Source organism: Lissotriton vulgaris, unplaced genomic scaffold (genome assembly GCF_964263255.1).
Source record: "Lissotriton vulgaris unplaced genomic scaffold, aLisVul1.2 SCAFFOLD_1287, whole genome shotgun sequence".
NCBI classification, from domain to species: Eukaryota; Metazoa; Chordata; class Amphibia; order Caudata; family Salamandridae; genus Lissotriton; species Lissotriton vulgaris.
In genome coordinates, this window is record NW_028247626.1 from 244,198 (window position 1) to 267,774 (window position 23,577).

At 49.1% G+C, this 23,577-nt stretch overlaps 1 protein-coding gene across 2 annotated transcripts in view; it reads left to right on the forward strand.

The window, feature by feature from the left end:
- The window catches only part of LOC147665098 (splicing factor, suppressor of white-apricot homolog), a 530,497-nt gene that overhangs the window by 236,715 nt on the left and 270,205 nt on the right, over positions 1-23,577 (forward strand). For both annotated transcript variants that reach the window (XM_086949761.1, XM_086949762.1), the window contains exons 7-8: positions 9,670-9,865; positions 18,214-18,444. In XM_086949761.1, coding sequence (XP_086805887.1) covers positions 9,670-9,865; positions 18,214-18,444 — 427 coding nt within the window. The remainder of the gene's footprint in view (positions 1-9,669; positions 9,866-18,213; positions 18,445-23,577) is intronic.

A 23,577-nucleotide genomic window follows, 5' to 3' on the forward strand; every position in this document is an offset into this window, starting at 1 on the left:
CCACCCTCACTCACTCACCCTCACTCACCCTCACCCTCACTCACCCTCACTCACCCTCACCCTCACTCACCCTCACACCCTCACCCTCACTCAACCTCAACACCTCACTCACCCTCACTCACCCTCAACCCCTCACCCTCAACCCTCACTCACCCTCACCCTCACTCAACCTCAACCCCTCACTCACCCTAAACTCCTCACCCTCAACCCCTCACTCACCCTCACTCTCACTCATCCTCACTCACCCTCAACACCTCACCCTCACTCACCCTCAACGCCTCAAACCCTCACTCACCCTCACCCTCACTCACCCTCAACCCCTCACTCACCCTCATCCCCTCACTCACCCTCACCCTCACTCACCCTCAACACCTCACCCTCACTCACCCTCAACACCTCACCCTCACTCACCCTCACCCTCACTCACCCTCACCCTCACCCTCACTCACCCTCACTCACCCTCACTCTCACTCACCCTCAACCCCTCACTCACCCTCAACACCTCACCCTCACCCTCACTCACCCTCACCCTCACTCACCCTCACCCTCACTCACCCTCACTCACCCTCACCCTCACTCACCCTCACTCTCACTCACCCTCAACCCCTCACCCTCACTCACCCTCACTCACCCCCTCACCCTCACTCACCCTCACCCACCCTCACCCTCACCCTCACCCACCCTCACCCTCACCCTCAACTCCTCACCCTCACACAGTGCAATAGGTCTCAGACCATTTCAGTTAGAGCTTTTAGAAATGTTTATGGCTTTTTTAATTTGTAATTCTTTAGCATAGGCTACAGGAAACAAAAATGCTAAACATTTACAAAAAAACCCATAAACAATTCTAAAAGCACTAACTCTAATGGTGCGAGACCTATTGCATTTCCAATGCTTGTTTTATGCTGTATACGTGACTTTATTTCCACATTTTCTACAGCTTTTAGAATTCTGCATGGGAAAACCCACTCGTTTGCAAATAAAGGTGCGTTTGAGGATGCAAGACCGGCAAAAGATGGAGGCTCAAATCAAGTTTTAGTCCTTTATTTGTGATAAAGTGGGTAACTTACTAACCTTACAGAAGTGCTCTGTCTTCACACTCACACACGCGCCAAATATCAGTACAACACACAACCACCGAGAGCGCGCACACTCCTCCTCCCACACTATAACAAACCCATCTCACACACCAGTGGTGCTCCATCCTCACTTGCACTGAAACCAAATATGCATACAACAGACAACCATCCAGAGGAAACACCTCCATCCATACTCTAACAAACGTACTCGTTTTGATATCAAGACTGGGGCCGGTTTTCTGAAGCACACCCACAAAGAAAGAGCCCTCCCTGCCTCTTGCACAGTACTCAGACATTGTAAATGTAAATGAATTTATATAGCGCAAATCACCACTGGTTTCTAAGCGCTTGCTTAGGGAACCCGTCCTGGTATTCCCCTGTGAGATAACCCCGGCAGGGTATCCGCAAGGTGAAAGCCAGGCATCCCGCCGCGAGGGGCCGTTGTGGAGATTAAGCAAGCAATTGCCCCGAGTCGCAGAGTGTGAACCCGTGAATCGAGAGGGCACCGGAGCGAGAATTGTCGAGTCCATGGACATTTTAGGACTCAAGAAACTGCCGAGCCGGGAATTGAACCCTGGTCCTGGGCTGACCTCTGCCTCCTCTAACCAGTGAGCCACACTTCTGCTGCTCTTTCGAAGCTATTGTTTGAAACTTTGCTTGAAACTGCTATCTTCTGTCCACTCAGCTAACTCTACAATGGTGGTGTGCTTTTAGTAGAGGGACTAGCTTAGAGATGTATCTACAAGTAAGAAAATCCTAACTCTGTAGTGCCCTCCATTCTTAGGCTGTTTTGATTTCCTGCCTTTACCATCCACTCCTGGATTATATTTGGGTATTTGTTACAGGACCAACCTGTGAATTACTTTAAGCAAAGAAGGGCACAAATGAAGTGCTTGTGTGCAGCATCTGCTCACTTTGAGCAGAGAGCTTTAATAAAAGGTGAACATTCCTTAATTGTACCTATGCCCTTAATCCACGGACTCCTTGAGATTTTCATCAGCTCCTCTGTTCCACAATTTCACTCCCCAAGCCGGTGGTGTGGTGGGACCAAGAGAGAGAGGATGTGCTTGCATTTGTGCCACAATAGTGGTTTCTCCTTTGTCCCTTGTGCTTTTTAGATCTCGGCAATAAACGGCTTTAGCTGTCTGTAGGTCATCGACCTTTCGTTTCAATTTCACCTGTACTTGGAGTGGGCTTTGCATTAGACCCTTGCTCCTTAGTGGATGGCCTTGTTGTCTTGCTTTAATGGCTTTCCTTCCTACTCCTCTTTATCCCACCGCCAGCATTTCGCGCTCTGAGAGCTAGGATTTTAAAAATGTCGTCCTTCCATGGCATAGTTCATGAGCAGTTCATGTGAGCACATGTTTTTTCTTGCTCTCTACCCTTTTTTTCCCTCTTTATTCCCTGCCTATGCGCTCTTAATTCCCGCTCCCTGTCACGCTTCTATTTCTGAAGGATGAGTAACTTTAAAAAATTGCTTTTTTAAGTCGGAAGCAGCTGCAAAGTGCTGCATGGCCACTCGCTACCGTTCTTGCATTTCATATGCATTTTTAACTTAATTCACCATTAGGAACATTGTACGAAAAATGTCTCCATAAAGCGTGCACACTCGTGTATTGTAACATTTGCATACATGGTTAACGATGCATGAGTCACTACTGCTTTCTGAAATACTTTTAAACAGATGCTCAAGCAGTCTTAAGTGCCAGAACTATAATATATTCGAGTGTGTGTATAACCAATGGCGATTAGATCGAATGGCTGTAATTCACCTGGAGGAGGAAAAATACTTGGCTTCTCGGAAAAAGCCTGCAATAAAAAAAGGCTATTACATGTAAATTATATATTTTGCCCATGCTTGACAGGTGCTAATTTTCATTTGGAAATGTCATGCAAGAAAGAATGTGATTTTCTAACATTAACAGTAATTACGAAACACGTTGATTAAATGGTGGGAAAGTGCACTCAATGAAAAAGAAAAAAACAGTTTAGGTGAAGATCTTGGGATTTCTTTACCTTCCATTTGCATTGCAAAACCTTCTCTGAAATCGGGTTTGAACGCAAAAACTTCAAGGATGACACCTAGAGAAGAAAACGCTCCCCTCGCACTCCTATCCTCTTAGTGGACTCTTAATATAAGAGGGTGGAATATTTTTCAATAAAACGGACTTCCTGGTAAGGCGCCTTTATGACCCCCATCTGACAGGCATTGAGATTGCCTGCCAAATGTTCTTTACATGTCTTCAGATGGCGAGATTCATCACTGTAGGAATGCACAACTAGGTTTTAATTTGCTTTTTTTATATATTGTATTCTTCATTAGTATTAAACTCGGGACAATGTGTACTGCAGTATAAACAAATACCAGGACTGATCTGCAGTGGTTGTCGTCCTTTTTTTTTTTTAGTCAAGTTTCACTTGATTGATATTTCTTTAAACCTGCTACCTTCTGATTCTACACATTATTATGTTTGTAAGAGATGCAAGCGAATTAAATCAACGCTTCTATCTCTGCTAGGTAGTGTAGATGGTGGTACTTGCTATCTCCTCACGGTCTCTCATCTCCTGTCCAAGCAGTACAAAAGTCCAAACGTAACTGTTTAGTCCCGCCTCCTTTCCATTTGCAGATGAACCTTAGCGTCGAAGACCAGCATACTTGAGCCTTTCTATGAATCTGGGTCAGTCAGAATGTTGACTAGTTGCACCTGGAAGCTTGAGAACCTCCAGTCGAAGAGACTTCCTCAGTCTGGTGATATGAACAGCCGCTCCGTGTTTCTTCTCGGTTCAATGTCAAGAGATGTGACTAACCTGCTTCTGCCTTCCTTACAGACCTGCTTCCTTTTACATCCATGCTCAGTGTCCGTTTGCTGGGGCATGGTTTTGTCCAATCCATTCTGCTTGTATCAATATCAGAGGTGTTTGCCTCATACAGAGCTCATTCCTCTGGATTCTGGTTTGTCATTAGGTTAAGATACCAGTTACTGAAGTGGTGTCTTTAACCCATCCGGAGTAAAAAGATCAACTCTAGGTCATCTCACACGGCTTCCTTGAAGGGCAGGCTGATCCTTTATAGTGTTGGAATTGAAATCCACCTGACCCAGGAGCATCGTCCATGTTCAGGCCTTGCGCACCTTTTCTGATGTTGAGGCTTGTTCCAAACCTTGACGTTTATCTGAAATATATATTTGATGCCTGATTTCCTTCAGCTATAAATGGTTTGCCATGCATGCGGTCTAAACATTCAGAACCATTTGAAAAGGAGGAGAGCACAGACTGGGAGTCCTGTAAACATCATGAGGGTAGTTTACATCTGTATTTCCATTTCCTTTTTGGGTGTAAGGCTCTGAGTGAAGGTTGTATTTTAACCATTTATGAGCTTGCCTTGTGTATAGCAGCAAGATTACTTCAGCAAGTTCTCTTTGGATAAGAAACAATCTGCTGTTTATGCAGTCGAGTTCTTACAACATAACTTGCTTTCTTGCGAGCAGTTTATTTTGTGTGCTTTCATCTTACCCGATGCAAAAAGAACAATTGATGGACAGAATGCAGAACAATGTCATACATTCACCACAGTACAGAGATCTGGGCCTAAATCCATTGTTTTTTTGCTCACCATGCCATTCCAGTTTGGACCCAGCCATATGCAAATCAGTCTTGACTCTGCACCCAATGGGAACAGTCCAGCCCGAGCTGCCTGGCCAGGCCCTCCCTGGACCGGAAACAAGCATCCTAGGATTGATTTGCATATGGCTGGGTCTAAACTGGTGTGGCATGGTGAGCAAAAGAATGATGAATTTAACCCAGACCTCTTGACTGGGGGTGAATGTATGATTTATTCAGCATTCCGTCCATCATTTGTTTGCGCAGCACTTTTCACCCTAAGTGAGATGGGTATGCCCAGACGTAGGTCCCTTGCTCACTGTGCCAGTGGATTCAAGCTAGCCTGGCTGATGGAAGGGTTACATATCCCGAAACCGGTCCCAGCATGCTTTTTTCTGGTTCAGGGAAGACCTGGCTTGGTAGTTCGGTCTGGACTGTTCCCATGAGGCATAGGGTCAAGACTGATTTGCATATGGCTGGGTCTAAACTGGGGTGGCGTGGTGAGAAAACGAACAATGGATTTTACCCAGTGCTTGCCATGATGCTACACTTTGGTCCGTTCTGCTCTTTCAAAGCTATTGTTTGACTGGGGGTGAATGTATGATTTATTCAGCATTCCGTCCATCATTTGTTTGCGTAGTTCTTGTCCTAGTTAAGATTCTATTTTTGTTGGAATTTGTCTTCACCTAAACAACCAAGATGTCTCCTGCAATCTCAACTTGGTTGAATCATAATGTTCTTGCATGGGTGTACTAATAGAGACTCTGGCAAAAGTGCATCTAAGAATTGCTGCAATATCTAAGTCCTGGGATCCCTTTTCTCTTTATGTAATTGTGTTGGTAATTAAACAGTGTGTAAATCCTAGATGAGTCCTTTATTGGTCAGTGGTTAAACCCAGGGAAAGCCAACTCATTCAGCGTAGCACCGCAATATTTTAATGTACATGTTCTGTACATGCAGATAGATTCCAGCCCCCTTATTCAGAGTTCAGTGTAGTTCCTTCAAGACATTCTCGCACCCTAAGAAGATCCTGTTTTGTTTTGACTCACAGATCAGACGAGTTACAGACTCTACCATTCGCTGACTTGCTAAAGTGCCCATCGCATCTCTTCTGTGGGTAGAGGTCCAGCAGGCAGGTGACTATTAGAAAGTAATTAACTCTATTGCTTCTGCCCTGGCCAACGTTTCCCAATCATTAGCCCCACTTTGGGGTCTACTAAAGGGCCTTTTTCCGAATGCCCTGCTATGTCACTCTTCTCAACCCCAGCAGCGTTGCCATTGAAGACTATAAATGGGCCAGCCTTCTTTTATCTGAAGAACTTGAAAGCACTAAACTGTTTACTGGGGGTGCAGCACATTACTACCAGTTTATAAATAGATGTAGAAAAAGAGAAACACATGCCTTTCTCTAGTGAGATGACGTACAGTCCTCCCCTTAATGTCCCTGCCCCGAGGTGCCAAGTTGGATTGAGCTTTTTGAATTGGCTGAAATGAAAAACGCAGGAGTCTTTGCAAGACAACAAACCGTGTATACGAAGTCTAAGCGTCAAAGTGTCATGAAGTTTTCGGAGTAAATATAAATCACATTTGATGTCTCAAACAAGATTGTATTGTTTTTGTTAATCAGTTTCTTGTGCATTACTTTGCATTTGCGCAGAAATTAGACCAAGTCCTCCCATAGAGGGAACATTTTCATCGTCAACACCGGATCCTCCTTATTGTCACTTAAATGCAAATTCGCCCTGATCAATACTAGGCACAGGTGCCCCCAACATCCCTATGATCTCATTCCATTTTCCCCAGACTTTGGTCCATTTATGCGGACACCCTTTACTTTCATAGACCACTCTCTGCCTGCATGCACCTATCCATATCTGTCTTCCATTCCCCGATTTAGATACTGCTGCTTGTAACTACCATCAATGGCTAGATGAACCATTAACACAGCTAGCTCCAGTAAAAAACTCCAACAGCCTTAAGATCAACCCCTCTGAACTCTGGTTCAGCGAGGATCTTAAACTATTTTTAATGTTCTTCCTAACCAGTTTTGCTGCAAAGCCTTATTGTTTAAAATAGAACTCACCAGTCACTCATATGGGACATTTTCTGCAAACAGGTAAGTAAAATCGTTTTTGTTAGTGCAATTTTAAAGAACTTCTTTAGGTTTTTAAACTCCACACTGAAACTTTCCCAAGAAAAACAGTCAATGTTATCCTATGGAGGAAAATAGTGTTATCGGTTTTAAGGTAAGTATTTGGTGGTGGGAGTTGACGTTCTGGGGGTAGACTCGGGGGTCCCCCAGGGTCAAGGATGCACTCTTGTTACACGCTCAGCGGCACAAGGGCGGCCGGGTGCAGAGTCCTAATGTTATCCAATGGGGTATAGGGGGCCTCCGGTTGGTGGCTGCTGACTAGCAGGCCACTTGGTTGTGGGAGCAAAGCTTCTGGACTTTTAGCTCAGGGCAAGTGCGATAACAAAGTAGCACCAAAGGTGCACCCTCAGCTGCACTAGGGCTGCCAGGTGCAGGGTGCTGTTTCGACGACGTGCGCCCTGTTTGTAATGGGGAACCTCCGTATTTGCCAAGGCACTACAGGCGTGGGGACGAGGGTCTTCTGGGTGCGACCACCACTTCGAGAGTTAAGTTGGAAAGTTAGGTGTTGGTTAGGCACGTTTGGTTTGGGCACCCAAGGCCGTGGGGCTTCGGGTGCAGGGGTGCCTTTTTGGGTCGGATCTTCTTACCAGCTCCTGGTCGTGGTTGGGGGGGGGGGGGTTGGGGGGGGGGGGGGGAGGCCTTCTGGACTTAGACTGCAGGTGTCTGCTGGAGGCAGGTCATGGGTCGCCGGATCTCTGGTCCGGATCGCCGGGGTGACCTCCTCGTGGTGTTTGCCCACTCGAGCTCAGGTTGTGGACGGTGGGTGCAGAATGGGGCGTATTCGCGAAGTCCGGCCGGAGCCAGAAGTTGCATATGAACAAATCCGGTGCTCACAGGAGACAAAGTCTTTGGGGTTGAAGGCAGGCAGGTCCTTCGGGATTTCCGAGGTTGCTGGCTGCAGGACACACCGGGATTTTGAAGGAGGAGGTTCGAGGTGAAGACAGGCCGGTAGGGCTGGGTCCAAGATACTTCATGTCAATATCTATTCATGTTTAGCATTGTTGATCTCTCTATTGTTGGAATGATTTTTAAATGTCTTTCGCTTTCATATAGCCACAGTCGTGGATCTTTAGGTTAGGTAAAAGACTTAATTCCTGCCTCTACTATTGTTGCACTTTGTGGTGTTAAAGTATTAAGAACTACTTCTTCCTAATTGCGGAAAGTTGCCAACTGGATTTACCTATTTTGCTATCCAGATTGTCTTTCCGGCTGCATAGCTATTTTCAGTTCTCCTTGTTACTCTATGAATACGTTCGTGTATTCTTTTATTTTACTCCGATGAGGAGCTTAGTCTCAAAAGTTTATACATTCTTGGTATGCCTCTCGCCCTACTTGGACTATTTGTTTGCTATTATATAGCTTGCGTGGGCTATTTGGTTACTAGTGTATAGTTACCGGAGTACCCTGCCTGTATGGGCATCACTCGGCTATACAGTCTTGCCCTTCTTGGACTCGGTTATGTGCTCTTTATAGAACATTGTTGTGGGCTCATGGCCATACTTTTCCTTTGTGGTCGCCTTTTTGGGGGTTCTGTTGCCTTTCCCCCCCTGAGGGCGATTGTTGCTGTAATGATAAGCTGTGCTGTTTTTGCGTCTGTGCCGGGCTGCCTTCCTTGAGATGTCGGTCTCTTCTGAGAGATGCTACATATGGCAGTTTCAAGGTAAATTGTCTTCACTGGAAATGTATTTTATGAAGGTTTTTCCTCTATTTCTGGAGGTTCTGTGGCCTGCTGGCATTATTGGGATATGGCTGTGCTATGTGCACTGCTTGTGATGTGGTCTGGAAGGCAGTGTCAGATTATTGATCCCGGAGGGGTTGGTGTTTACGGTCGTCCCCGGGTATAGTTACTGCTGCTGGATTTCTGCATTTTATTTTACTTCAAAATGTTAATGTTCTTACTGAGAAATTCACCTAACTATGACGTTACTTTAAGTGTGCATGTGTGTTTTAAAATAAAATTCTATCACAATGATGCTACTGCGGTTAGAACATTAATTACCGCGCCTGACAAAGCGCAGTCTTGACGGACAAACCTTGATGCAACAATCTACCAATGAACCCTTCCCAGTCCGAAATGAAGAATCCTCTCCGCCAAACCCATCACTCTTTCCATATTGCACTTTATTTTCATTCTTTATAAAGTTCTTGTTCAACCTACTCTATTGTGTCAATGTACTACAAAAGAAAAGCATGTTTTAGAATCCGTGTCTAATTTATATACAGTGTACGTTAGTTTAAATTGTTGCCTCTAATAATACACGTTGTTGCTTTAAACACATTTTAAATATGTGCACGTTACTCTCAACAGATGCACACATTTTTCAATACATTCGACGCCTCTGTGGAAAATGATGAATGCGGTCTTTTTAAAGAGTACTAAAATCATTTAATAGATCATGTAATATTAAAATGTAATAACAAGTAACGTGTAATATTGTCAATCCACTTTCTGGTTTATAAATGTCACCATAACTTCTCATTTGCAATATAGACCCAAATTACACGTGTGTGTGTGTGTGTAGTTAGTTTAAATTGTTCTGTTGTCGGTGAGGTATGGGAGGGCTCCAAATGTGTTTGGCCTTAAGTATGGAGTCTAGCGAAGAGGTTTACAAACTTCAGAGTAGTAGCAGCCCGCTTGTGCTTAGCAGGAGCGCAGCAAGAGCTGCTGTGATCTAAAAGCTGCCCGCCTCGCTCAATGTCCTTCGAGCGCACACAAGTTCCATTTCTAACTCAACGCTGATGTTTGTGCTTTGGTGCCCTGTCCATCTATCTTGAATTGTCAAACATAGCCTGGTTGTTTAATTGCATGATTGTAAGATACGGATCTTTGTTTCGAAGGAGGTGACCGAATCCGAAGTGCCCCCATCCGAGAGTGCAGATGGGGAAGCGCCTCCAGAGGGCACCTATGTGGAAGAGACGGTGTCTCGGGAGGAAGAGGATGTGGAGGAGACGGATGACGACCCAGAAGAAGAGGCTGCCGAGGCCGAGGTAGAGGACCCCCTGGCAAAGGCCTGCAATGACGGCAAGATGAAAGGTACGGGCCACAGGTGTGGACAGGCACCGTAACAGCACCGTGTCCTCGAGTGTGAGGGGCGCGCCGAGTGTGAGGGGCGCCGAGTGTGTTCCTTGTGTCCTTTATTCACTCGCACTGCTTTGAGGTCGATGAACTCCATCAGGTTGTGTGAGCGCAGCCCAGCAGCGCGCTGTTCAAGATGTCGCCATTGAATTGTCAATGAGTGCATCACGCCATTCGTCGACGCGCTCCCTTAATGCTTTGTACTAGAGACCACTGTTTATTAATCCTACACAAGGTTTGTGATTGGAGCATTGGGCTTTAGTGGTCACTTTCTGGGGTCGGGAGGTCTCGGGTGTTCCTCATTTATTTGCACGCTTGCTTTCAAACCTAAAGTTCATTTAAATAAAATGAATTAGCCGGCAGATTTTATTGTTTTTCCAGAAGCTGTAATCAGTGGTTCTATTTTCCCATCTCAAAAAGTATCTGAGGAAATGGTTTTTTTAAATGTATTTGCAACCGGCAGACCACCTCTGATCCAGCATTGATCACAGGCCGAGGCCCACCCCGATTTATGCCGGATCCATTTGACCACTGAGCAGATTTTAAGATTACAGAAGAGCCTGCTGCCGAGTGCATGGCACTTGTTAAAGTCCCTTTAGCATCTATGGAGAGAAAGTGGGCTTTAACACTGATCTATCCTTGGCAGAAGGGCTGTAAAGCTATTTGAATATTCCGCCCACTGCGGACACTCTGAGGAAGTTACAGACTGGACTGTTGTCGGAATGCGTACGAGCTGAGCAGCGGGAGAATAGACCAGGATCCGCGGCCAAGGGAGCAAAGACCTAGAGACGGGTCCATGAGGGGGACGGACGAGCTGAGCAGCGGGAGAATAGACCGGGATCAGCTGCCAAGGGAACAAAGACCTAGAGACAGGTCCATGAGGGGGACAAACGAGCTGAGCAGCGGGAGAATAGACCAGGATCAGCTGCCAAGGGAACAAAGACCTAGAGACCGGTCTATGTGTGGGACGGAAGGGCTGAGCAGCGGCAGGATAGACCAGGATAAGCTGCCAAGGGAGCAAAGACCTAGAGACAGGTCCATGAGGGGGATGGATCAGCTGAGCTGCGGCAGGATAGACCAAGATCAGCGGCCAAGGGAGCGAAGACCTAGAGACAGGTCTATGCGTGGGACGGATGAGCTGAGCAGCGGCAGGATAGACCAGGATAAGCTGCCAAGGGAGCAAAGACCTAGAGACAGGTCCATGAGGGGGATGGATCAGCTGAGCTGCGGCAGGATAGACCAAGATCAGCGGCCAAGGGAGCAAAGACCTAGAGACAGGTCCATGAGGGGGGCGGATGAGCTGAGCAGTGGCAGGATAGACCAAGATCAGCGGCCTAGGGAGCGAAGACCTAGAGACAGGTCCATGAAGGGGACGGAAGGGCTGAGCAGCGGGAGAATAGACCAGGATCAGCGGCCAAGGGAGCGAAGATCTAGAGACAGGTCCATGAGGGGGACGGATGAGCTGAGCAGCGGGAGAATAGACCAGGATCAGCGGCCAAGGGAGCGAAGATCTAGAGACAGGTCCATGAGGGGGACGGATGAGCTGAGTAGCGGGAGAATGGACCAGGATCAGCGGCCAAGGGAGCAAAGACCTAGAGACAGGTCCATGAGGGGGACGGATGAGCGGAGCAGCGGCAGGGTAGACCAGGATCCGCGGCCAAGGGAGCAAAGACCTAAAGACAGGTCCATGAGGGGGACAGATGAGCTGAGCAGCGGGAGAATAGATCAAGATCCGCGGCCAAGGGAGCAAAGACCTAGAGACGGGTCCATGAGGGGGACGGATGAGCTGAGCAGCAGCAGGATAGACCAGGATCCGCGGCCAAGGGAGCAAAGACCTAGAGACAGGTCCATGAGGGAGACGGATGAGCTGAGCAGCGGGAGAATAGACCAGGATCCGCGGCCAAGGGAGCAAAGACCTAGAGACAGGTCCATGAGGGGGACGGATGAGCTGAGCAGCAGGAGAATAGACCGGGATCCGCGGCCAAGGGAGCAAAGACCTAGAGACAGGTCCATGAGGGGGACGGATGAGCTGAGCAGCGGGAGAATAGACCAGGATCCGCGGCCAAGGGAGCAAAGACCTAGAGACAGGTCCATGAGGGGGACGGATGAGCTGAGCAGCAGGAGAAGAGACCGGGATCAGCTGCCAAGGGAGCAAAGACCTAGAGACAGGTCTATGTGTGGGACGGATGAGCTGAGCAGCAGGAGAATAGACCAGGATCAGCGGCCAAGGGAGCGAAGACCTAGAGACAGGTCCATGAAGGGGACGGAAGGGCTGAGCAGCGGGAGAATAGACCAGGATCAGCGGCCAAGGGAGCGAAGATCTAGAGACAGGTCCATGAGGGGGACGGATGAGCTGAGCAGCGAGAGAATAGACCAGGATCAGCGGCCAAGGGAGCGAAGATCTAGAGACAGGTCCATGAGGGGGACGGATGAGCTGAGTAGCAGGAGAATAGACCGGGATCCGCGGCCAAGGGAGCAAAGACCTAGAGACAGGTCGATGAGGGGGACGGATGAGCGGAGCAGCGGCAGGGTGGACCAGGATCCGCGGCCAAGGGAGCAAAGACCTAGAGACAGGTCCATGAGGGGAACGGATGAGCTGAGCAGCGGGAGAATAGATCAAGATCCGCGGCCAAGGGAGCAAAGACCTAGAGACAGGTCCATGAGGGGGACGGATGAGCTGAGCAGCGGGAGAATAGACCAGGATCCGCGGCCAAGGGAGCAAAGACCTAGAGACAGGTCCATGAGGGGGACGGATGAGCTGAGCAGCGGGAGAATAGACCAGGATCCGCGGCCAAGGGAGCAAAGACCTAGAGACAGGTCCATGAGGGGGACGGATGAGCTGAGCAGCGGGAGAATAGACCAGAATCCACGGCCAAGGGAGCAAAGACCTAGAAACAGGTCCATGAGGGGACGGATGAGCTGAGCAGCGGGAGAATAGACCGGGATCCGCGGCCAAGGGAGCAAAGACCTAGAGACAGGTCCATGAGGGGAACGGATGAGCTGAGCAGCGGCAGGATAGGCCAGGATCCTCGGCCAAGGGAGCAAAGACCTAGAGACAGGTCTATGAGGAAGACGGATGAGCTGAACAGCGGCAGGATAGACCAAGATCAGCGGCCAAGGGAGCGAAGACCTAGAGACAGGTCTGTGTGTGGGACGGATGAGCTGAGCAGCGGGAGAATAGACCAGGATCAGCTGCCAAGGGAGCAAAGACCTAGAGACAGGTCTATGTGTGGGATGGATGAGCTGAGCAGCAGGAGAATAGACCGGGATCCTCGGCCAAGGGAGCAAAGACCTAGAGACAGGTCTATGTGTGGGATGGATGAGCTGAGCAGCAGGAGAATAGAGCGGGATCCGCGGCCAAGGGAGCAAAGACCTAGAGACAGGTCTATGTGTGGGACGGATGAGCTGAGCAGCGGGAGAATAGACCAGGATCAGCTGCCAAGGGAGCAAAGACCTAGAGACCGGTTCATGAGGGGGACGGATGAGCTGAGCAGCGGCAGGATAGACCAAGATCAGCGGCCAAGGGAGCGAAGACCTAGAGACAGGTCTATGTGTGGGACGGATGAGCTGAGCAGCAGGAGAATAGACCGGGATCCGCGGCCAAGGGAGCAAAGACCTAGAGACAGTCCATGAGGGGGACGGATGAGCTGAGCAGCGGCAGGATAGACCAAGATCAGCGGCCAAGGGAGCGAAGACCTAGAGACAGGTCCATGAGGGGGACGGACGAGCTGAGCAGCGGCAGGATAGACCAAGATCAGCGGCCAAGGAAGCGAAGATCTAGAGACAGGTCCATGAGGGGGACGGACGAGCTGAGCAGCAGGAGAATAGACCGGGATCCGCGGCCAAGGGAGCAAAGACCTAGAGACGGGTCTATGTGTGGGACGGATGAGCTGAGCAGCGGCAGGATAGACCAAGATCAGCGGCGAAGGGAGCGAAGACCTAGAGACAGGTCTATGTGTGGGACGGATGAGCTGAGCAGCAGGAGAATAGACCGGGATCCGCGGCCAAGGGAGCAAAGACCTAGAGACAGGTCAATGAGGGGGACGGATGAGCTGAGCAGCGGTAGAACAGGCCTAATTTTAACCAGAAGGAAAGACATTTAGGGCCCGGATTGAGTAGAGGCAAAAGTGAAGAGTACAAGGGGGTCCATATAGACACAGAAAAGCCCCAAGGGCCAGTCACTAGAGGACAGGGGCGAACAAAGAACTTGGAGCAGGAATCCAAGCGGCTGGCATGAGAAGTCACCCTTCAGAGACGCCATCCTCCAGTGATGTAGGAGGTGAGCTCTCGTCCCTCGTGCTGACCGCTCAGCTCTCGGCGTCCAGTGTGCTTCGACCTTGAAGGGAGTGAGATTCGAGAAAAGGCTGATTTCAGCACCCACACCACAGTGCCTGCCCTTGGAATAAATGCTTTACATAAAGTGGGCTCAGGATACTCTCACCCCCTCCACTCCTATTCTAGACTCCAAGTAAGGGCTGCGAGTTTTCAGCCGGACGACATAAACATTACGCTTCTTGTCCTCTGTAGAAAACTACATATTTTGGTGGCTGGTGGTATGAATTTTCACCCCATAAATTACATTCAATAAAAAAATGTAAATAAGGAACGTTGTAAATCGCAGCACAATTTATATATAAAAAAGGTGACTATTACCAAGAAGTGGGAACTCTCCAAATAAGGAATTTGTTGCTGCAGAGACCAGCACCCTGTTCAGGTATGGATTCAACCCTCTGCACAGGAAATGGATTCCAGCAGCTCACCCACATTTGTGAGTCCGTCGCACCGCACACCCTAGTTCTTACTGCATCTCTGATTCTTCACAGGCGCCGCTAAGAAAGACTCAGTGATATGCAGCTGGATACCATGAAGAGCATTTTCTTCGGTATTAGCTATTCATGTCCTGGGTAGAACTCGACTTGCAAAGGGATCATTGTGGGGCCGGCTGCTTCTTCCTCCGCCTTTGAGCCTCATTCAGGTGGACAGTACCCCACTCACAGCTCACTCCTGCCCTGAGGGTGAAGTAACTCCTGCCAGTCGATTCTGATGCCGCTCTCCATTTCTATGCGTCAGCCCCACACTTCGCAAACCCACGCAACCTTACAAGAATAAAAGGTTCAGTTCTCTTCTGTGCCATTTGGGCTTTCATCCCCCCTTTGGCAAAGAATTGGAGGGACAGGTTTGGAGTGGCAGTCTTCAAACATACTTTTCAGGTATTGAAACTGTGCCTGTAACCCACAAGTGGCATTGGAGAGTACCCCACTATCCACAAGAAGGGGCAAGAGAGGTGAGAGTAAGGATACCTCCTCCCAGGTTAAACTCCTTTCACAACAGATTATACTGACCCCAAATTTGGCTCATGTTGGCTGCAGGTGGTCGTCGTACAGATTCTGGTCCTTCTGCTTGTGGTGTTGGCTGCAGGTGGTCGTCCTAAAGCTTCTGGTCCTTCTGCTTGTGGTGATGGTCTTTGTACAGCTTCTGGTCGTCCTGCTTGTGGCGTTGGTTGCAAGTGGTTGCCCTACAGCTTCTGGTCCTTCTGCTTGTGGTGATGGTCTTTGTACAGCTTCTGGTCGTCCTGCTTGTGGCGTTGGTTGCAAGTGGTTGCCCTACAGCTTCTGGCCCTTCTGCTTGTGGTGTTGGCTGCAGGTGGTCCTCGTACAGCTTCTGGTCCTTCTGATTGTGGTGTTGGCTGCAGGTGGTCATCGTACAGCTTCTGGTCCTTCTGCTTGTGGTGTTGGCTGCAGGTGGTCCTCGTACAGCTTCTGGTCCTTCTGCTTGTGGTGTTGGCTGCAGGTGGTCCTCGTACAGCTTCTGGTCCTTCTGCTTGTGGTGTTGGCTGCAGCTGGTCATCGTACAGCTTCTGGTCCTTCTGCTTGTGGTGTTGGCTGCAGGTGGTCATCGTACAGCTTCTGGTCCTTCTGCTTGTGGTGTTGGCTGCAGGTGGTCATCGTACAGCTTCTGGTCCTTCTGCTTGTGGTGTTGGCTCCAGGTGGTCCTCGTACAGCTTCTGGTCCTTCTGCTTGTGGTGTTGGCTCCAGGTGGTCCTCGTACAGCTTCTGATCCTTCTGCTTGTGGTGTTGGCTCCAGGTGGTCCTCGTACAGCTTCTGGTCCTTCTGCTTGTGCTGTTGGCTGCAGGTGGTCATCGTACAGCTTCTGGTCCTTCTGCTTGTAGTGTTGGCTGCAGGTGGTCCTCGTACAGCTTCTGGTCCTTCTGCTTGTGGGGTGCTGCAGGTGATCCTCGTACAGCTTCTGGTTCTTCTGTTTGTGGTGTCGGCTGCAGGTGGACAATGTACAGCTTCTGGTCCTTCTGCTTGTGGTGTTGGCTGCAGTTGGTCATTGTGCAGCTTCTGGTCCTTCTGCTTGTGGTGTTGGCTGCAGGTGGCCGTCGTACAGCTTCTGGTCCTTCTGCTTGTGGTGTTGGCTGCAGGTTGTCCTCGTACAACTTCTGGTCGTCCTGCTTGTGGTGTTGGCTGCAGTTGGTCATTGTGCAGCTTCTGGCCCTTCTGCTTGTGGTGTTGGCTGCAGGTGGTCCTCGTACAGCATCTGGTCCTTCTGCTTGTGGTGTTTGCTGCAGGTGGTCTTCGTACAGCTTCTGGTCCTTCTGCTTGTGGTGTTGGCTGCAGGTGGTCATCGTACAGCTTCTGGTCCTTCTGCTTGTGGTGTTGGCTGCAGGTGGTCATCGTACAGCTTCTGGTCCTTCTGCTTGTGGTGTTGGCTGCACGAGGTCCTCGTACAGCTTCTGGTCCTTCTGCTTGTGGTGTTGACTGCAGGTGGTCCTCGTACAGCTTCTGGTCCTTCTGCTTGTGATGTTGGCTGCAGGTGGTCTTTGTACAGCTTCTGGTCGTCCTGCTTGTGGCGTTGGTTGCAGGTGGTCATCCTACAGCTTCTGGTCCTTCTGCTTGTGGTGTTGGCTGCAGGTGGTTGTCCTACAGCTTCTGGTCCTTCTGCTTATGGTGTTGGCTGCAGGTGGTCCTCGTACAGCTTCTGGTCCTTCTTCTTGTGGTGTTGGCTGCAGGTGGTCATCGTACAGCTTCTGGTCCTTCTGCTTGTGGTGTTGGCTGCAGGTGGTCATCGTACAGCTTCTGGTCCTTCTGCTTGTGGTGTTGGCTCCAGGTGGTCCTCCTACAGCTTCTGGTGCTTCTGCTTGTGGTGTTGGCTCCAGGTGGTCCTCGTACAGCTTCTGGTCCTTCTGCTTGTGGTGTTGGCTCCAGGTAGTCCACTTGCAGCTTCTGGTCCTTCTGCTTGTGCTGTTGGCTGCAGGTGGTCATCGTACAGCTTATGGTCCGTCTGCTTGTAGTGTTCGCTCCAGGTGGTACTCGTACAGCTTCTGGTCCTTCTGCTTGTGGTGTTGGCTGCATGTGGTCCTCGTACAGCTTCTGGTCCTTCTGTTTGTGGTGTTGGCTCCAGGTGGTCATCGTACAGCTTCTGGTCCTGCTTGTGGTGTTGGCTGCAGTTGATCATTGTACAGCTTCTGGTCCTTCTGCTTGTGGTGTTGGCAGCAGGTGGCCGTCGTACAGCTTCTGGTCCTTCTGCTTGTGGTGTTGGCTGCAGGTGGTCCTCGTACAGCTTCTGGTCGTCCTGCTTGAGGTGTTGGCTGCAGGTGGTCGTCCTACAGCTTCTGGTCCTTCTGCTTGTGGTGTTGGCTGCAGGTGGTCCTCGTACAGCTTCTGGTCCTTCTGCTTGTGGTGTTGGCTGCAGGTGGTAGTCCTACAGCTTCTGGTCCTTCTGCTTGTGGTGTTGGCTGCAGGTGGTCCTCGCACAGCTTCTGGTCCTTCTGCTTGTGGTGTTGGCTGCAGGTGGTCCTCGTACAGCTTCTGGTCCTTCTGCTTGTGGTGTTGGCTGCAGGTGGTCATCGTACAGCTTCTGGTCCTTCTGCTTGTGGTGTTGGCTGCAAATGGTCATCGTACAGCTTCTGGTCGTACAGCTTCTGGTCCTTGCCTGCAGGTGGCAGTCGTACAGCTTTTGGTCCTTCTGCTTGTGGTGTTGGCTGCAGGTGGCCGTCCTACCTCAGAAGATCTCAGTTGCTTTGCTGTGTTGATGTACATTGATGATAACTGTGGATTGGAAGTTTGGTGGACTATACTTTCCTGATTCTGAAGGTGTAACCCTCTTATCTTGAGCATCCGAGTTTTGATGGTAAATCAGTTGCATTTGCTTGCCTTCTAGTAAATCGCTTTGTAATTAACTCCCTACATAACTGCATAATGTCCTTATAAAATGCCCTTCTTGGCATTGATTTTTTTGTTTCAAGTATTTAGTCCATGATTCCTAGTTTAATTGATATCTATTTGTTCTTTCCTTTCTTTAGTATCGTTTGCTCCAATAAGCTTTGCAATCAGGGCCAAAGAGAACGATATGCTTCCACTAGAGAAGAACCGCGTCAAGCTATATGATGACAGCGAAGACGAAGAGGAGGGCCAAGAAGAGCAGAATGGGACCAGCGGTTCATCAAACAGCCATCCTGTTGTTGCTGCAGCGCCTGTAGTCGTGGAAGAAAAAAAACCACAGTTGACTCCGGAGGAGATAGAAGCCAAGCAAGGTAAAGAACTTAAAGCAAAACATGACAGCTAGTCACAAAACAGTGCTATTTGTTTCATGCCAGAAGGGCTGATTCCACAGTCTGCTGGTTCACATCTCTCGCGCGGTGTGCGCTAAGCAGCTATTTATATCATCCTTTGAAGCGTTTTATACTTTATGGCCCCACATATTCCTAAAAGGGTTACCTTAAAAACAACTGTCTACAAATTTGTGTAGCCTGGGATATTGACTTTTGGGAAACCCAAAGTGAACTTCTCCTTGGTGTAGGAGAGTAGGGTCTGCAATCCTATGATCACCCAGATTTTTTGCTTTTGTTTCACTGGTTTACGACTTTCTCTGGCTGTGGGCCTGCCAATCAGACCCACAGCCTGGCTGTTCTCTTTCTAAATTATGACATGTACCCTAGGTGCATTTACCAATTGGTACTGGGCCACCTTATCAGACCCTGTAACTCAGGGCATAGGTGTACCCAGGGCTGCCAGGGGCTGCAGCATGTATTATGCCACCCCTGGCTGGCCTCTTAAATTTGACACAACTGGCTGCATGACACCTGGGGCAAAGTCGTGTAAACACGCTTTGCTGTAGGTGTAGTATACCTATACCTAACCCTAAAATGGACACACAGATTCCTATCAGTCACTCCTATGGCAGGCCTTGACAATCCTGAAGGCAGAGTGCTTGGAATCGTGTGAGATGGTGCTCTGGCATGAGCTGAGCCTGTCTGCAGCTTGCGGAACCAAGTCCTAATAGCTGTTCCATGATATCGCATACCATATACTCTTAAGTGCATTATAATCCTCGCGGTTAAATGCTAACTTTGATATGGCTTTATCAAAACATGTCGAGTAAGGTGTCATACGAATTGGAATACTAACCCCTCGCCAATTCTGGCGACGGGGTTAGCATTCCACCCTTCTAGAGGGACACGACATGTCCGTAACTGTGAACCCCGGTTAAAGTTAACTGAAGCCTCAGCTCCACAAAATGGATGCTGCCACCACAGACACGAGTCTGACCCCCTGCAGCTGGGAGTCCTTCCAGCGAGGGGAGCCTGGACAAAGGGTTTCCTGTCAGGGGCGGTGCTAGCACCGTCCCAGACATGGTTTTGTGTATCCTGGGTAGGCAGGGCTTTACAGGAAGGTGACTGCTGAGTGGCACCCCGGTGCTCACTACGCATAGGCCGGTCTGAACCAGTTCCAGGGGCACACCAGCCCCTGGCCTGGGGAAGTCCGGCATGGCTGAGGGGTGTAACCACCCCCCACCTAGTCCCACCCATAGGCAGGACCTAGTCACCGGGTCAGCCCCCTTTTTTAGTATAAAGATGGGAGCGGGCCCCCTGTTCAAATTAGATCATCTTTGGAATCAAGACACGACTTTCTGCGAAAGGACTTCAAGATTTCTTCCTCAAGATTCTCCCTTGTGGCTAAGGAGTAGTCACCCTGCATCCGCAGGCACCATCCTAAAGAACACTGCGGTCTGCTGCAAGTCCTTCATCACGAATCCGACGACCCAGCTCGACGAGACCCGGCTTCCCTGGCACCTCTGACCTCTACTCACCTCTACAGCCAAGCTGAGAACCGTGAGTGCGACAAGACCTCGAGGGACCGACGATCGCCAAGACTGCACGACATCTTTACTGCAAGCCCACCGTGTCCTCCACGGGTGAGTGCTTTGGGGTCCGAGAAGCCCCGACCCTGCACAGCTCTAGCACCCAAGATCAGCCTCCCTGCATCTCCACGATCTGCGTGGGGCCCTTCTGCTGTTTGCTGTGCACCGCGTTGTTTGGCTACTAGCCGGCTGGCTTGTGGCCTTCTGAACGACGCCCGACGACATCACTGCTGTTGGTCTGGTTGCTCCAGACTGGCCCTTGCTTCCTTCTTGAAGAGAGGCACCCCGGACCCTCCTGGTCCACTCCAGACGCCATTTTAGGTCCACCGCGTGGGCTTGAATTTGCCAAGGCTTTGTTGCCCAATCCTGGGTCCAGCGACGCCGACAGCTTCTATCTTCGTGGGACAGCTCGATCCTCCTTCCTGGTCGCCGACAACGCCTCCTGGTCCGTGAGATCTCCGAGCCCAGCGTCACCCACACGCCTTGTCGAGGTGGCTACCATCCGGTGCCCTCCTGGTGCCCACTGACTACTGGCTAGTAGTCTCGAACTTGGTCTCCTCTGCTTTCAGGTGTCATCTTCCATCGATCCAGGCTTGGATCCACCGAACTTTCTTCACTGGTCGCCTGCCAGCAACTTCTTTCTTCCAGGCTCCTGGTCCGTCAACGAGTATTCCCGACGTCTTTTGAGTCCTATGCAGCTGCAGCCCCTGGGCTAGGTAACTTCGGCATTTCGGTGCCCCAGCATAGCCTCACTATCCAAGGGTCAGAATCTACTTTCGTTTTCTCCCTACCAGGTCGGGTTCGCCCGAGAACACTAACTTTGCAATTCCTAGCTACCATAGACCTTGTCCCGCATCTCGCGTGAGAGTGCACACACTGCACCCGAGTCCCCTAGGCCTCCTATAAGTAATCTGAAGGTTCTATAGTTAAGTCCTAGCGATTCCTAAGTCTATTAGTACTGTACTTACCTGCTAGTAATTTCGCATTCCACTTTTCAAGTATATGGTTTTCCGTGCCCCTCGGGCATTTGTATATACTGTGCTAACTTAAGTATTTTTGTAAGAGTTTTGGTTTGTGCTTAGTACCCTGTCCTCATAAAGAGTACAGGGCTGTTGTGATCTTTAATAAATAACTGTTTATTTTCATAACACTTGTGTGGTGTCCTTTCCCTTGGTGTTCAAGGGGTATATGTGGTATAACAGCTGGCTTAACACGCCCTCTCGAGTCTTTAGCCTTAGACTGCTCGTATCCACGCTACTAGGATAGCTGGTCTATAAGGTTGACTTACAACCAATCATCAATAAGGGTTGCTGGACTGATACATAGTGTTCACTAGAATAGTGGCCACTGCATATCAGGCCACCTTCTCACACTTGGGTTCTGTGAAATTTCTCCATGGCACTTGCTAGACATTTACAAATGTTGTACAGCACTTGACTATCTTTGGCTAGAAACATGCAGTAAAAAAACCACATCCAGCCATCCTTTTGTAGACTTTCCAATACTATTCTTTAACTATTTAATTATATTTTTGCGAAATACAATTTTTTTAATCTGCAGTGCCATCTTTGGGCTGTCATTTGTTTTATTATCCTTTTCTTCAGGATACACTTCCTCAGCATGCCCCTATTTGTTTGTACTCTTTTCTGATTGAAAATTAATTTCATTAGACAGCTGCTTTCTGATTGCATCTCATAAAAACATTGTTCGATAAGTTTAACTTATTTTCTATTTGGTCTTAAAGCTGCATTTCTGTTGTTGTGTTTCTTGGAGTTGCTGAGGTCCATCCATACCAGAGCTGTGGGGTTGTAAGAATTCCAGACAATAGCAGGATAGTATTTACGTTATTTTACTTTGCAAGCGCTACATCGAATGGAGCAGTTTCTTACTGCCGTTTGCCGCCACTTGTGCCTTACCTGCAACAAAGGGACCGAACTACAAGTCCCAGCCTGCAACGAGGCCGTCACGCCGCCAACGCCACCACGACGCGCCAGGAGGCGCTTAAGTAATCTCCAGGACTCCCGCAGCGTGGGACGCATGCGGACGTGGCCGCGCCGAGGCGAAGTTAGGGCCCGTCTGTGCCAGTCAGAGCTCAGAGGTGGCTGGCTACCCCTCTGAGGCCTGGCCACTGAGAATTCTGGACTTGACTCACCAAACCACCGTGGGACTCAAGGTTAGTTCCATTATACGTGGATTTTATATATTGCCGTCGTGACCACATAGCTGTTCTTATTGCTCGGTGGCCGGCCCAAACTCTTATCTCATTCTTGAGCACACTAATTCCTCTCTGCTTGTACTTGTCAGTCGCATTTATCTGGAGCAGGGGTCTTCAACCTTTTCTGTACTGAGAGCTACTTTTGTTCAATAAAACACATTAACAGCTACTAATATTATTAGTGAAGTATAATTTCAATTTCTTTATATGTATATTGATTCAACCAAGCAAAATCTTTCTAATTTATTAAGCTGGGCTGTACACAGGTGAGCTACTCAGTTAGCTCAAGAGCTACAGTAGCTCACGAGCTACTGGTTGGAGACCCCTGAACAGGGCATAAAGCGCTTAAAAGTTGCGAAGGAGATTTTATTCACCCAAATGTGTTATCCCCAAAAATGGGGAAGCGAACCTGCGGTGGGAAAAAGCAAATGCCTTCCCTGCAATCTGTAACAACTTTTCAACCAACCTCCATTGACAGGATGCTCGAGAGGGCCATAGGTACAGTCGCTAGTGAAATTGAACTAACTGAAAGCTGTTTATCACTAACCCCGGATTTAGCCTTTATCAATCATGATGCATCATGTACTACACCAGCTTTGCCTCCGATTCTCCAATGCCCCAGCCAAGGACTTGTGCATTATTATATGAAACATCTAGCACTCACTTGCATCCAGAGGGTGTTCATCATGGCCCACTAGAAAAGGGAAATCCAAATCAGCTGTTAGCTTGGGAACTAAACGCAAGAAGTGTTACAGAGCCTTCAGTGAATGGTGACTCTGGGGAGGGTGGGACAGGGGGCTCTTCACAGGTAGGCATTAAGCAACCAGCTTGGGTGACCAACCTGGTGGTGAATCTACAGGTCCAAGTAAGGGTCATTGTGAAAGATGAACTTAACATTTTGATGGTACGAGTGGATAAGTGGTCTACCTTGATTGAGTCCTAGGTAGGTAAGACGGGGGCAATTTTAAAGGAGGTTGAGTCTGTAAATCATCTGGCATTGCAGGCTGTTCATCCCAATACTAGGTTGGAATCCATAGCTGCAAATAACATGTTCCCACTACGACCCCAAACCAGACTAATCAGGAGGAGGCAAATAAATGTATGAATATTGCAGCTAGGCCGAGAATTTATGTTCTCTTCCAGAGGATCCTCATCAATAGTCATAAGCACTGAATATTCCCGCCCATGTGCGGGACCCCGGAAACAATATAAAAATATATATGTAAAAACACATATATCAAGCTCCACATATATGTACGTACATATATTATTTTTCTCATACCAATGCAGCCCCAAAAAGAGGCTAACACA